Source organism: Molossus molossus, unplaced genomic scaffold (genome assembly GCF_014108415.1).
Source record: "Molossus molossus isolate mMolMol1 unplaced genomic scaffold, mMolMol1.p scaffold_m16_p_10, whole genome shotgun sequence".
In the NCBI taxonomy this organism is placed as follows: domain Eukaryota; kingdom Metazoa; phylum Chordata; class Mammalia; order Chiroptera; family Molossidae; genus Molossus; species Molossus molossus.
This window is the reverse complement of record NW_023425345.1, coordinates 27,846,414-27,861,921: the sequence shown is the minus strand read 5'-3', so window position 1 is coordinate 27,861,921 and position 15,508 is coordinate 27,846,414. Positions and strand designations below refer to the sequence as shown.

Genomic DNA, 15,508 nt, shown 5'->3' with positions numbered 1-15,508 from the left:
CAGCTTACAGCCTTCATATCTTAAATAAGAAAATACATCTGCTTTATAATTATGCCTCATAAATTCACTTTTGTGAGTTCTCTTTTATGAGTTACTTTTCAATTTTTATATTTAAAGAGAGGGTAACGTATTCGGGGCTTCCAGTGTAAAATTTTTCTACTCTCACTGAGGAAGTAATTTTAAAATAAGAATTATTGAGAATCATTCCTTATAATGAGTTATCATTTTCCTGTTGTAAATTGTTTTTCATTTTATGGCTTATGTCCTTATTCAGAGGTTTAAAGTAGAAAATTAAAGGTGCCTGCTAACAGTTCTAGGAAATTTTATACCCTAAGATTTTGTTGGAAAAGCCAAGTTATGGTGATATAAAATGCATAAAAATTGCAATCATCCCCGGAAGAGAGATTTTATTATACTTTATTGCTACTATTATAAATATACTCAGGACAAGACTTAGATGATTCAGGTTCTGTTTAGAATCAAAAGGCGCAATGAACTGGAGTGACAAACAGGGAGACAGTACTCAGCGTCCGTACTTTCCTGAGCCGGCACAGTGCTGCAGGTCGTGTAGTCAAGGTCACTGGCATCATCGCCCTCTCCCTGCGAATGTTCCCAGTCATACTCAGTCCCACTGATGTCATACTGGCTGACCTCACTCAGCTGTGTTCCGAGCTGGGCAAGAGGTGTGGGTGATTGACGCTAACAGTTTCATGAACTCCTCCCTTTATGACAGCCTTTAATAAGAACTTGCCTAATCATTTAATTCCTCTGCTCTCTCCTAGGGAAATGAATTAAGCCATTTGTTTTTTATTTCATCTTTCAGCTTTATTGAGGTGTAATTGACCTCAAAAAATAGTATATTTACATAAAGTATCGCTACAGTGTGTTGTAGTGATTTGATATATAGTGGAAGGCGTCCCCATCCAGTTAATTAACACATTACCACATCTGTCACCTCACATATCTGTTTATCTTTTTTGTTGTTGTTGAGAACATTTAAGTTCTACTCTTTTTGCAAATTTTAATTGCACAACACAGTGTTACAAATTATAGTCAACAGGTTTTACATTAGATCCTCAGCCTGTTAGTTCATAACTGAAAGTCTATACCCTTTCACCAACCTCCCTGTGTTTCCCCAATCCCCTGGCAACCACATTTCTCCTGTTTCTATGACTTTAACTCTTTTAAAAGATTCACATGTAAGTGATACCATGCAATTATTTTTTCTCTCTCCAGCTGATTTCACTTAGCATAATGCCCTCAAGATCCATCTATTCATGTTATCGCAGATGGTAGGATTTCCTTATTTCTCATGGCTGAGTAATGTGCCATTGTAATATATATACATACCGCATCTTCCTTATCTACTCATCTGTTGATGGACACCTAGGCTGTTTCCCTATCTTAGCTATTATGAATAATGCGGAAATGAACATCAAGGTGCAGATATCTCTTCAAGATCCTAATTTTATTTTTCTCAGTAATATACCCAGTAGTAAGACTGCTGAATCATATAGTGGTTTTATTTTTTATTTTTGAGAAACCTTCATACCATTTTCCATAATGAATATACCACTTTACATCCCCAACAACAGCAGAAGAGTTTTCTTGTCTCTACATCTTTGTCAACACTTTGTTATCGTTTGTCTTTTTCATAACAACCATCCTAACAGGTGTGAGGTGGTATCTCATTGTGGTTTGATTTGCATTTCCCTGATGATTAGTAATATTAACTGCCTTTTCATATACCTGTTGACCACTTGCGTGACTTATTTGGAAAAATGTCTATTCAGTTCCTCTGACCGTTTTTTAAATGGATTGTTTGTGGTTTTCTGCTGTTGAGTTATATGAGTTCTTTATATATTTTGGCTATTAACCCATATCAGATATATGATTTGCAAATATTTTCTCCCATTTCACAGATTGCAAATATTTTCTCCCATTTCACAGATTACCTTTGCACTTTGCTGATGGTTTGCTAGGGTGATTAAACAGTGAAAAGTGTTTATTTTTATTTGTGTTAAGTGCTGCGTCCTGATATAGTCCACAGGAGTAATGTAATGTGGGTGTTTCAACATCAGCACTGGTCCATGGAGACACCTCATCTGCTCTGTCTGTGGGTAAACTCAGCCCTACTCCTGCCAACTTTGTCATTAGAAATAACTAGAGTACACATGTGTCCAGTACTTTTCTAAAACACTCCCATTTTCAAATACTGTGCCCCAGTGAATACATAAACACTTGAAATGGCCCAGGACTTCCAGTGCTTCAGTGTCTATCATGCATCCCCCACACTTCACACTATGTAAGGTAACAATACCAAATCTCTAGGTGAATGTTTTTGTTTCTTTGTTTCCCCCTATGGCTTTAGAACCATGCTGCTCAGTGAGAACCGTAGAGCTCGGTTCTCCTCGTGGTTAGCCCAGTAAGCCCATGTCTGAGTGTAACTGTGAAAGGAAGAGACTCCACCGTGGTCTCCTTCTAGACTAGTGACCGTTAAGGTCAATGTGTTTCTGTCTTTTTGTGTTTTCCTTAACAGTAAATCTGATAATAGTGCTGCTATTTAAAAAAATAATAATAGTGTCTGTGTACATTTTTTTAAAAAAGAAGAAATGAGAGGGTGGTATAATTTTAATGTACTGATTTCAGATGATTTTCCTGTGATAATATTTACCTTGCTAGCATGGTAAAGGACTATTTCTTCAACATAGAAAGCAAGGGCTAAAGGTTTTGTTGTTGTTTTAAACTACTTTTATTCTATACAAGCTGTTAAAGTCTGCCCACTGCTAAAATCACCTGTTACTGAAATGCCCGAGGAAAGAAGTCATAAGTGTGCCTCACGTTAGTGTGTCTCTCCTGTTGCTCTTCACAGATGTTGTGTGTTTTACAAACAGAAGGCCAGACCCTTCACCACTTGCTTTATTGTAATACTGGCTTTATTGTGGTGCTTTGGAACCAAACCCACAGTATCTCTGAGTTATTTATGCCTGTATTGTTGGTATACCTGGATATTTCCAGATTTAAGATTTAGCCTTTGCTCTAATTATCTTTTTATAAGTAGGTCTTGGACAAAATGTCTCTATACCATTTCATAACTGATTAACTTCATGGTCAATCACTTGAAAATAAAACCGATCACAGTATAGCAGAGTGTTCTTATTGATTGACGTCAGTGCTCATTCAATTAATTAATGTTGGTGATTCTTTAATCTCTCCTTCTCTGTCTTTCAGCAATCCAGTGTATCAGAGTATCTTCCACCTCCACCTGATGGGTATGCATCCAGTAACCTTTACACAAGAGGGCCCCATCTGGACCAAGGGGAAGCTGCTGTTGCTTTTAAGCCACCTCCTAACCGCCACGTAGATAGGTAATATTGCATGGGCATTGTTTGGAGGGTTGTGGGTGACTGTCTCTGACTTAGTGCAAACAGAGGTACCAGTGTCTGCATTGTTCACTACTTCTTTAAACTTTCCATCTGTCAGTCTTCGGATAAAGTTTCAGTTGTTCCTTTTTAGAACCGGCTTTGATGAACAGAGTCTCCAGGCTCTGATTCTAACCGGGGGGCCTCCAGGCTCTGATTTTAACTGGGGGACCTCCAGGCTCTGATTCTAACTGGGGGACCTCCAGGCTCTGATTCTAACTGGGGGACCTCCAGGCTCTGATTCTAACCGGGGGGCCTCCAGGCTCTGATTCTAACCGGGGGACCTCCAGGATCTGATTCTAACTGGGGGGCCTCCAGGCTCTGATTCTAACTGGGGGACCTCCAGGCTCTGATTCTAACTGGGGGGCCTCCAGGCTCTGATTCTAACTGGGGGGCCTCCAGGCTCTGATTCTAACTGGGGGACCTCCAGGCTATAATTCTAACTGGGGGACCTCCAGGCTCTGATTCTAATTGGGGGACCTCCAGGCTATAATTCTAACTGGGGGACCTCCAGGCTATAATTCTAACTAGTGCAACTGCCTTTGGATGACTTCTCCTTCTTAAAAAGATGCTTCTGACAAAATCTGTGAATTAAGAAGAAAGGTTTTGAAATTCTCAGCTAGTTTGTACCAGATGGTCTCTAAGGATTTTCCCAGCTCTGTAGTTTTTAAAGGAAATAATTTTCATCTTTCCTCTCCTCCAACAAAAACAAACAAACCTTCCTTTAGATGGAAATATTTAAACTAAAGATAAACTAAATATTTAAACGGAGTCAATGCCTTATTTGTCATTTTTGCCGTTTCATCTTACTGTATTTTATTCTTTCTTTCCAGTTTTACATTTCATTTATTTCCCCATGTTTTCTCTCCTAAAAAAATAACATAGGCAGAGATGGGAAATCGAAATGGGGAAGAAATAAAAGAATTGGAATAGGTTCACTTTTTCAGTCTTGTTCAACCACTGCAAATGAGGTTGACATAGAGGCCAACCCAGATAATAAGACAAAGAAAAGATGAAGTATTGGTAACAAAGACATGAGAGAATGATTAGATGAGGTGGGGTAGAGAACTTGTTCTAGTTCTTTCCTACCTCAAAGCCTTACGGGTACTGCAAGCCATTTATTTATTTATTTATTTATTTATTTATTTATTTATTTATTTATTTATTTATTTATTTATTTATTTCAGTATGCTCTTAACAGAATCTAAAGAAGGTAGGATTTAAAATTTTCGTTTTCTGTCTGGCTGATGTGGCTCAGTGGTTGAGCATTGACCCATGTACCAAGAGATTGCCGGTTTGATTCCCGGTCAGGACACATGTCCAGGTTGTGGGCCGATCCCCAGTTGGGGGGCATGCAGGAGGTAGACAGTCAGTGTTCTCTCTCATCAATGTTTCTATCTCCCTCTCCCTCTCCCTTCTTCTCTCTCTAAAATCAATAAAGAAAATAATAATAATAATAATAATACAATTTTTGTTTTCTGTCGGGAATAATGACAGAGTTAATACTTAACTAATGTGGTGTGGAAATTATACAGGCGTTATCCTGTGGGTACTAACATAAAATTGAACGCAAAGAAAAGTCAGCAGTGAATAATACATTTTGAAAATGACAACATACGAAATACTTTTTAATTCTACATTCAATTTTTAGTAGATATATGTGAAAATCAATTTTAAAGTTTAAAAGTTATTTCATTGAAATTCCTTTTGACTAACACATTACTTATCCTAATACTTTCTTCTTCCTTTGTTTCTGTCATCGTTGTTAATAACGAAGACGTTTTTCAGATTAGTGATTCTTCTTACATTTTCTTTTTGTTTCATAACTCCAATCAGTTGGGATGGTTTTTCACAGCTAGGTAACTAGAAAACAACTTCAGTACATTTCTCATGTGTGTTGACTTGTATTACCTATTGATACTAGAAAACTTTTATCATGTTCTAAGACCACATTGTGGCCGCTCAATGTGTTTGTAGACTTTTTTCCCTTGGTTTATCTCTTCCCAGTGTAGACTTATCTGATTGATTTATTAAATGACTGAATGAGTATCTGATAGTGAATCCAACATTTCAGAGTCACTACCTCTCTGTCCTTTAACTGCAAATCTATAAGGTCTGTACCATCTCTGATTGGAAGACCTCTGCCATTCATCTGAGGCAGATTCAACATTTACCTTTATCTTTGTAGAATAGCAGGGGACTTGACCTTTGACTTGCTAATCTAGTTATATCTCTGTACCCCATCTACTTTCAAAATGGATTTAGACAGCTCATTTAAATTATATGCACTTAAAATAATATTAATATTAAAATTAGATAATGAAATACGATAAAAAATTAAGAAATCAAGAGAGAGGATGAGAATTAAAATTATTGAAGTATAGATTGACCCTGTGATTGAATTTCTAATTTGTCTTTGAGTTTCCAGGCTGTTCCTCAAAGACATTTATCTCATGGAACTTTATATAGGATATTGCAGGTGATGTAAGGGACACTATTTTTAAAGATATATTTTTACCTCATTTAGAGAATGCTGTGGTGAATGCATAAGTTTTATTTAAGTAAACTTTGATGAATAAAAAATATAAATGGAATTTAGTGATGGAAATTCCATGAAGAGATATTCAAGTGTATAAATCTTAGAGTTACCAAAATTTAGCCAGAGAAAGACCTTTTTATAAATACATTGAGTGGTGGGTAGATTGTATAACTCAGTTGTCTTTATGGATCCTGTCTCTCGGCTGGACTGTTAAAATAGGAGCTGGATAGTTGATAGATACCTGGATCATTGATTTATCTGTGTTGCTAAAAAATCTGTCATCACTATTGCAAAAACTGAAAGTTCTCATCTGATATGAAATACACAGAGGTTTGGAACTTTGTTTTTATAATAATTATTATTAATCTTAAACTCTGTTATATGCCAGGACAGGAATGCAGTAAACTCCATATGAAGTATATTCACTCTTCAGTGAAATTACTATGTCATTAGAAAAATCAGCTATTGAATTCAGAGCCCTCACCTTGGAGGGATTACTGCCATTGAAAAGCAATGAGTGTTTTAGAGAAGTCTCAGGTCATTGCTCTGTCCATGTGTACTCTTTGTTAAGTGTCTGCATATTACTCTAAATCAGAAATAGAGACCATATCATTTTTATACATTTTAGGTCTTTTAAGAAACTTTGGTACATCTAAAAAATCTGACGGTGTGCTTGATATTGATAGCTATGATCAGTGTGATATCCACCTTTAATCTATAGAAAATGAGAAACTGAAGATTTGAAATTCTAAAGTACTTTATAAGCGCATGCTACGCAATCACTTATGAGGCATGCAAGACAGCAAAGAAATGAAATCTTGATAGAATTTGATCATAGAGATAGGGATGGGAAAGCCACGGAACACAGTTTAAAATTTTTATTACTAATATATAATAATTACTTGACCATAATTTCATTTTTTCTCATTTTTTTAATATACCAAGAATAGTCAGTAGGTAGCATATCTTATAATTCATCTATTTTCTTTGTCCCTGACCCTCTTGCTCTGGAGTTCCTATCTAAGAAGAACCATTTACTTATGGTGACAGGATACACTGTGTTCATAACTGTCTTGCCGACCCTGCTGTGACTCATTATTCCAGAGGACCTTGGTGAGCAGCAAGAAAAATGGCCACTTTAATAGGAGAAGGATGATAAACGATCTTTAGCCCCTTTTGCTTTTTATGTTGTAGAGATGTGAAAGGAATTGTGGGAATGTGAATGGAGGAGAAGATTAGGGAGTAAAATTAATTCAAAACAGTTAAAGTTATTTTATTATTAAAATGAAGAAAACAATATTAGTTCATTGTTGATACATACAGACTTTATTGTATTATATATAAACATATTTTAATTGTGTTGTTAAATCTAATAATGGTAAGTTGATTATTTAAAAAGTATTTGGTTTTTTAAGAACGCTTGTTACTTTTTAAATATAGAACTCAAACTTATTTTAAAATAAGCTTATAATGAATTAGTTAATTAATTAGGAAGTTGTGTTGATTTGTACTTAATCCATACCTTCTCTTGCAATTTAGATAACTGGGTAAACCGTTCCTAAAAATTGACAGTTAGTCATAATTTGTAAATATATATTTGGTTAATAAATTGAACATACTGCTTGAATTAGTGAAGTCAACATATAAATTAAGTTACCACTATGGAAACTATCTTCAGTCTCCCTTAATTCTATGCAAAATGCTAACATTGATCCTTATCCTAATTCTTTCATGATAGAGAAGCTGATTAACAAAGCAGTATCTAGAATGTATATTTAGCGGTTAAAGAATTCATAGACTTCTAGATTTGGCTTAGTACCATCTAGCCTTGTGAGTCTGCATTTTTTACTTTTGCCCTGGTCATAGTTTGTTCATTTTAATAGCAAGAAGTCCAAAGTTTTTTTAACGTTCATATTCTACAAAATGTAATAAAGCTGAACTACTGTCAAAATAATTTTTCAGAATTATTCCAGGTAAGAATTGACTTGCCTTAGTGTTTTACTTCTGTGTTTAGCCTTTAGGAAGAGCTACAAGAATAAACTTTCTTTTTTCTTTTTATAGAAATTATGATCCACACATAACACAACCCAAGAAATATGCCAAATCCAAGTACGACTTTGTGGCAAGGAACAACAGTGAGCTCTCAGTTCTGAAGGATGATATTTTAGAGGTAGTAGATTTTTACCTTTATATACTTTTAATGAAGTGGATTTATTATATTCCTCTTTTGGTATATACCTGAACTTTTCTCAAAGAAATGTTGAGGTCAAGAAATTATTCTTCACTATTTTACCACGGGTAGAGCATATTATGGATACCTGTATCTATTTAGGAAGGGAAGCTACTGTACATTTGTTCGTGGTCAGTTCATTTCTTTTTGGGGGTGGGGTGGGGTGGAGTTTCTTGGCTTATTTTGCCCTCTTCTTCCTTCTGGGCTTTATTCATTTTGGAATCAGAGCTAGTTATCAATTCACATGTAGATGTACCATAGTTATTTTAATAAGAGAAAACACTGTTCTTCTTCCTATCCTAGTACCCTGACACCAATATACCCAGCACCAAGTGAGCTAAAGGTTGTGGGAATAATCTGCCATGACCCCAAAGTCTCTTTCCTTAGTTTGTAACTGAATGTCCATCTTTTAAAATTATAATATGGGATAATAATCACAGCAGTTTTTGTAAAAACAAAACAAAAACAAAAAACACCAACATGAGGTTTTTATACTTTTCCTTTTTATTCCAAGGACAGAGACAACATGTAGAACTTTCCAACTGAGTCGTCTGAGTTATCTATAAGTACTTCAGCTATATTGCATATAAACATTTTTGAGAGGTAACATAGACCTTGGATAGATTCATGATAGTGGTCCTATGCCTGTTCTGTACTAATAATTGTAATACTTAGTGTAATTCATAAGACTCATTCATTCCACAACATGTTTATGCTATGTCAATTTACTAGAAGTTAAAAATGTTTCTTGGTCTCAGAATAAAAACTGAACTTTCTTCATGGATTTGTTCGGCTGCAGAAATGACACCTTTATTTTTTTGCCCAATGACAGATCCTGGATGATAGGAAGCAATGGTGGAAAGTTCGAAATGCAAATGGAGAATCTGGATTTGTGCCAAATAACATTTTGGATATTGTGAGACCTACAGAATCTGGATTAGGGCGTGCCGATCCACCGTACACACATACCATACAGGTAACTGATTTCTGAGCAAAATCTAACTTGAACACATTTTAACATTCATCACTCTTAAATAGGATTTAAATACTTTTTGTGTCTTCATCATTTTGAGATTTAATCGGTTGTACAAGTTATACAGTTTTTTTCTAGGGTATTACCGGGGCACTGGTGAGAGACATAGAGAAGAATTATACATATTTTTATGGTTTAAATCTTGAGGATATTGCTTAAAATGTTTACCAGTAAATGACTATTTCTCTGAATACTATTTTTTTTCATTCTACAATGTTCCTGATGTTTGGAGAAACAGTATTTCTGCCTCTTCACTCCTACCCATAGCCCTCTAGTCTGTGGCTCACTCTTGTTCCACAGTGGTGCTGAGTCCTTGGCTGGAGGGCCCGGCAGTTCACCTCCACCAGACTTTCCCTCATTCTCTGAAATGTTCTGCCACCGACCGACCTTGAACTCCCACTCCTCTCACCTTCCACCTGAGAATTTCTTCGTTTTTCCTCTCCTGATTTTAAGAGTAAAATGTACTTAAGCTATAGACTGTGTGGTTCAGGATTTCTCTTCTTGATTATTGAAAAATTCTCGAGTCCGATGCCATAGTTCCAGAATTTACGTGATCCTGGTCATCTCATGCACTCGAACATTTGAATTCACTTGCTATTCAAGTGTTGGGACGTTCGGTCTGACAGGATCTCTAGCGTCAGATCCAACAGAGGCAGGATGGGTGGACTGTCCCATGAGTAGTCTTGAGCCTGTGGTGGCTTCTCTCTCATGTCCCCGGGAAGAATTCATTTAGTTTTCAGAATCTTGAGCCAAAGATTATATCATACAGTCAAGCAGAAGCTACATAGAATATGCTGTGAAATAGCTAATTCTCATGCCGAGGTTTAGTAAACCACAGAGAGGCCAGACCTCGAGTTGCGGACATGTGCTGCTAAGACCATCCATTTAAGTACTCCTGGCTCCTCGTGGCCTTCGAGCCTCGGGAGGGCCGCGCTTATGCAGACTGACGTTGGACCTTAGGGTCCCCGAATCAAATAAACATTTAAAATAAAGAATTAGTGTACAGTTAGCAGAAATCTGTTTGCTGTGCTTATGTTTTGGCCTGATGTGAACATGTATCTTGTACTCATTGTATGTTCATTGTTTGTCATTAGCTGTTGATGCCAAAGAAGGAGTTTGAGTTATTCAAGGTATGATCTACTCTGTTTCGCTTGGATTTTTGAAGTGAATTTTCTAACTTGGTTTTAATACCTTTTTCTTTCCTAAGTTCTTACTTTTTCTGGTTTTGAGATGTGGTTACCGGACATAATAGAGGCTTCTGTCTGGTTTACAAATGCTAATTCTTCATGTTCTTTCCTATAGAGGTTTTCACTGAATTCCTTAAAGAGCATTAAAGAGTGTATACTTGAAATGTGGGCCCAAAACAGTGATGGAGTCGATCCCCTTTGAGTTCTATAGACTGTTTTTAATGTTTAACTCATGACGGACTATTTACAAGGATACCCCGAGTTGCTGTATGTGAGCAGAAGCCAAGAGTTTATATTTTAGGTGTTAAAAACAATTATCCAAGTTTATTTCTATTTGTGTGCATGGTTGCTAGGAATGGGCAAACTTTGATAAAATATCCAAAACTTACAAATAATGTAAATTGTAAGTATTCCCCCGCCCCGAGATTTCCTAAGGAGTTTAACCTCTCTTACCTTTTCCTGTTTACTGTTTAGGCTTGTCTTTATTTTATTTTATTTTTTTAATTTTGATTCCTGGCTTGGGCCATAGTTGACTTTTCTGTTTAAAGGTTGTTTCTGTCTAAAATTGAACCCAAACTATAAATACATATTTCAGGTAGAGAGAGTACTCTGTGAGAACATAAAATCTGCCCCTCCTTTTTTGAACAGAGCCTCATCTTATATTTTTGTCGACTTTGGCACAACCAAGAGGTTTTTTAAGTGCTCACAAGTTTCAGGAGTTTGCCTTGCTACTTTATGTAAACAGAAACTGTGAGGATTGCCTGTTTGGGCTGCTCCCTTTTAAACTTTTTAACACTATCCGACTGTCTTCTGAAAAGTTCTGCATGTAACTCTGAATGTAGTGATGTATGTGGATATGTGTATAAAAGCTGTGTGTATGTGTGTATGTGTATGTGTGTGTGTGTGTGTGTGTGTGTGTAGGTTGATGGCCCCAGTATTAAAAACAATCTATTTTTTTAATCACCTCCTGAACATTTTTAGGCTGAGCCCAACAAAACCACCAGAATCTTGTAAAATTTTAATAAGCAAGCTTGACGATCTGCCTTCTGCTATCGGGCATAAATACTACTCTGAAAGGATTTGTATTCTGAAACCTGTATAACACACACACACACACACACACACGCGATTAGATAGAGTACGATGGAAAAACAGCATCCTTGAGAATATGTCAGTCATTTTATATCTCTACAATAGTGTTAGCAGATACCTTTATCTAAACTAGCTCACAAAAAATTCTGCCGCTTCCTTCAGAATGACAATGAGGCTTTATGTAGATTCAAGTGATCCTAACACCCTAACCTCCTAGAACTCCACTGAATTACAAACACATCAAAAGCAATTCTATGTCACCTTCTCATTTATTCATGCCACAAATATTTATTGAATGCCAGCATCTTGCACTTGATGAAAAGGAAGCCAGAAAGCCAGGCACTGAACAGATCCTTCAGAAATGCCTGCCGTCCTCCCCCTGTGCTTGTGTGTTAGGAACAGTGACCCTCACTCTTCTCAGAAATGGCTGACACACTTGTCCCTGCCTCTCCCTCGCAATGATACCAAAATTTCGAAGAAATTTGAAGAAACTTCTTACAAAAAACATTTTGTATCCCTTACTGTCCTTATGATTCATTGCCTGTGCGTCCTCCACGTTCACAGAGAGCAATGGTATTATAGTCCACGGTAGATAACGCCAGTGACCAGTGCTCGTGCTGTGTGCCGGGTGTGGTTTAAGCACATCACAAAATACTGACTCATTTAATTCCCACCACAACCTTAAGAAGAAGGCACATTTAGTATCTGAGGAGACTAAGGCACAGAAAAGTAACTTGCTCAGAGCTGCACAGCTGTGTGAAGCAGGATTGGGACCCAGGACTGTGCAATGCTCCCCCAGCCCAGGCTCTGACATGCTCCGCTAGCATGTGCAATAGTGCTTAGAAAAGACTGACAGCTCATTTTTCTATAGACATACAGCTTTGCACTGTGTGAGTGCTTAAAGGGATATTAGAGTAACTTTACCATGCACTATACTGTGATAAAAGTTGATCAGATCGTATTTTTGCCTTCTGCATCTATTTTTTGGATTTTAATTCCTTAATTTTATCATTTAGGAAACTAATTCAAATTATATAATTCACGTAGAGTGTAGATATTTTGTGAATGGTGGGAATAAGGAAATTTGATGTAAACTATTTCCATGGAACACCTATAGGTCACCCAGTGTTTGGGAAATATGCATCGTCATGACTGACTCTTATTTTCTTACCTTGGTTGCCTTTCTGTAAAAAAGAAATATATAAATAATGGCAGCCCCTGGGGGAAGAGGACAAGAGCAGCCTGTTGTTCGCACTTTGGGTTAGAGACTGCCTTCTGATGGCAGGGATGCTAGTACCTGGCACCAGTCGTGAATAGGTGTTGAATTGCCGCCTGCTGTCCCTGAGAATCAGCCTGGTTAATATCCTCACCTCTGGGGTGATTTTTAACAGCTCTGTAAAGACAGCCCTTGCCACCTAATGTGTTTCCCCCATGGCTTTAGCAAAGTTTTAAACATAAAGGGAGGGAGATAATAAAGGATTTATGAAAGATAGGGAACATAAAAAAAAAGACTGAATGAAACCACAGGGAAAGGAACTAAGTGCTTATGAGAAACTTTGGAGAAATGAAGATAAATGACCTAGCTTTTGATAAGAACTGTGTTATAGAGTGCTGTGGGGCTTTGCAGTATTTTAGCTGTGCAACAGATGGACATCCAGGTTGCTTTGTCCCTACCTAAAATCCACTTGCTACATAAAGTTTCCTGTATTTCTTTTTACTTAATTCCCAGATCTCTAGCTCTGTGACTATTCATCTGCTAGAATTGCCCTTTTGCCCATATAGATTCTCATGCTGTGTGCCAAGAGCAGAAACCTACCCCCCCCCCATTATTTCTAATATGCTCGAAGGTTTCATTAAAGAGGTCTTACATTTACTATTATTTATAAGGTGTATGTGCTTATTATTATAAATATTTTGACTCTGTCAAGCTACAAATAATTATGACCAACCTGTGAATTCTATAGAAATTGTCCTGTCTTTATTTTTTATCAAGAGATGTTATGATACTGTGGGAAAAAAATAATACCCAATCTAGGTATGAGTAGACAGGGATTCTAGTCCTGGTTCTGTGCCAACTAGCTGTGTGACCTTAGAGAAAGCGTTTTATTTTTCTGTGCCCCAATTTGCTCAGCTGGGAAATGGAAGGGGTCAAGTTTCATGATCTCCACAATCCAGTCTAGATATAGAATTTTCTTTTTTTTTTTTTCATTTGTGGTACGTGCTCCTAGCAGGAACCGAACCCGGGACTCTCTGGTCTGCAGGCCAACGCTCAACCGCTGAACCTAACTGGCCAGGGCCTTATTTTTCTATACATATGTATAAATAGCCCTAAATTAAAAGTGGCATTATTTTCTGCAGGTAACTGCTAAACCACTAGCTCTACTAATTTCATGTTATGACTGCTTTGAATGCTCTTTTTCTAGCTCAATCCAGACATTCAGATATTGCTGGACAGAAAGTGACCATTTTGGTAAAAGGCCTTCATATTCATCCCAGCAGACCAACTGATAATATCCAGTTATTTAAAAGCATTTAAATTAAGCTCAGAGCACTCTATTCATCTATTCATTAGAGGTGTGGTTTTTAGACGAGGATGGCTACTTTTTATTTTGCCTCACATGCTGGCATTTTTACAAATTCTATCTGTATATACAGGGGTGGGCAAAAGTATGTGTACAGTTGTGAGCAGGCAAAACACAGTTTATTCTTGTATTTTTATTTGTTAATTATGGTTTTATTTGTATTAAAATGTAAACCTCCTTTTTTGCCCACCCCTGTATATTGATCTGTATATAAATTACCACCCAGCATGCACCTGTACAGAATTATACAATTTCCTGTTAGACTATTTACGAGTTCAAAGCCAAAGCTCACTAAAGCATATATACATATTTCCATTTGTAAAATCCACTTCACAGAAGAATTCACCTTATAATCAATGCACTCTGTGTGTATTCTTTATATGCTGTAAGAATAGGGTGAACCTATATCTTAATATTTTAAAAACACAGAAGTGCTCTGTAGGGCTGACACTGCCATGCGAGTCGATGCGGTTAGTTTGCCGTGGCAGGTAAGCGTGCTGGAAGTTACAGATTTACAGGCTCCTTCCCTGCTGGATTTGTGGGCAGGTAATGTTAGCGTCAAAAACTAATTTGCTAACGTTTTCCGATATTTGATGTGAATTATAATTGATGTTATTTTAGTTCTCTCTCCCATGTTAACTTTCTCCTGTGATGTGATTTGCTCCATTTTCCTAATAGCAATTACTTGGTGAGCTGTCAGAGGTAACCCACATCTGTTCCCTCGTGGTGCTTCTTTTTAATGTAACTCTTTGGATTCCATCTCTGGACTTAACACCCTCCAAATGTGCCTAGTGTTCACTGCAGAGTTCCAAAGAAACCAAATTTAGAAGAAATGTGTGGTTTAAATTTTTAAGAACAGTCCCATTTGAATGGCTTAGTCAGCCTTGCTTGCATAATTTCCCAGTGAAGCAGTGTCTTGCATGAATCAGGAGCTTATCTCTAAATAAGTTTGTTTTTAATCCTGGAGAATTCCTACTGAGCTTTAGTGGCTGAAGAAAAGTGACTCATTCTGACTTAATCGGCAATAGGAAAGTAAATTTTCCCTGGGGTGTAGTAATTCTGACTTATTTCAGAGAAAGAGAAAAGGCAGATTTTGTTTTACACAGAACTTTAAGTGTATGAGTGAATGATAAAAGGCCAGGCTTGGGAAGCGACAGCTTTGGTATAAAGATAGGTCAACGCTAAGGTGATCGACCATCCCAGCTTGCTCGTAACTGAAGGGTTTGGAGGGACATGGGCCTTTCAGTGCTAATACTGAGAAATTCCTGGGCAAAGTGGGAAGCATCGGTCAAGATTTCAAGATTTCTTTTTTGGCTTTGAAGTCTCAGCACCCTTGGTTCAGGAGAAGAGAGTGCAGGGTGCAGTTCTGCTCTCCAAAACTCTCCATCGGTGGAGGGCACATTGGAGTCATTACTTCTCTCCC

At 37.2% G+C, this 15,508-nt stretch overlaps 1 protein-coding gene across 6 annotated transcripts in view; it reads left to right on the top strand.

The window, feature by feature from the left end:
* Positions 1-15,508, top strand: part of EPS8 (epidermal growth factor receptor pathway substrate 8) — a 168,960-nt gene that overhangs the window by 137,699 nt on the left and 15,753 nt on the right. For 4 of the 6 annotated variants that reach the window (XM_036252543.1, XM_036252544.1, XM_036252542.1 and 1 more), the window contains 5 exons: positions 3,232-3,368; positions 8,023-8,131; positions 9,024-9,167; positions 10,319-10,354; positions 14,764-14,787. In XM_036252543.1, the coding sequence (XP_036108436.1) occupies positions 3,232-3,368; positions 8,023-8,131; positions 9,024-9,167; positions 10,319-10,354; positions 14,764-14,787 (450 nt within the window). The remainder of the gene's footprint in view (positions 1-3,231; positions 3,369-8,022; positions 8,132-9,023; positions 9,168-10,318; positions 10,355-14,763; positions 14,788-15,508) is intronic. The other 2 variants (XM_036252546.1, XM_036252547.1) reach the window with 2 other exon arrangements.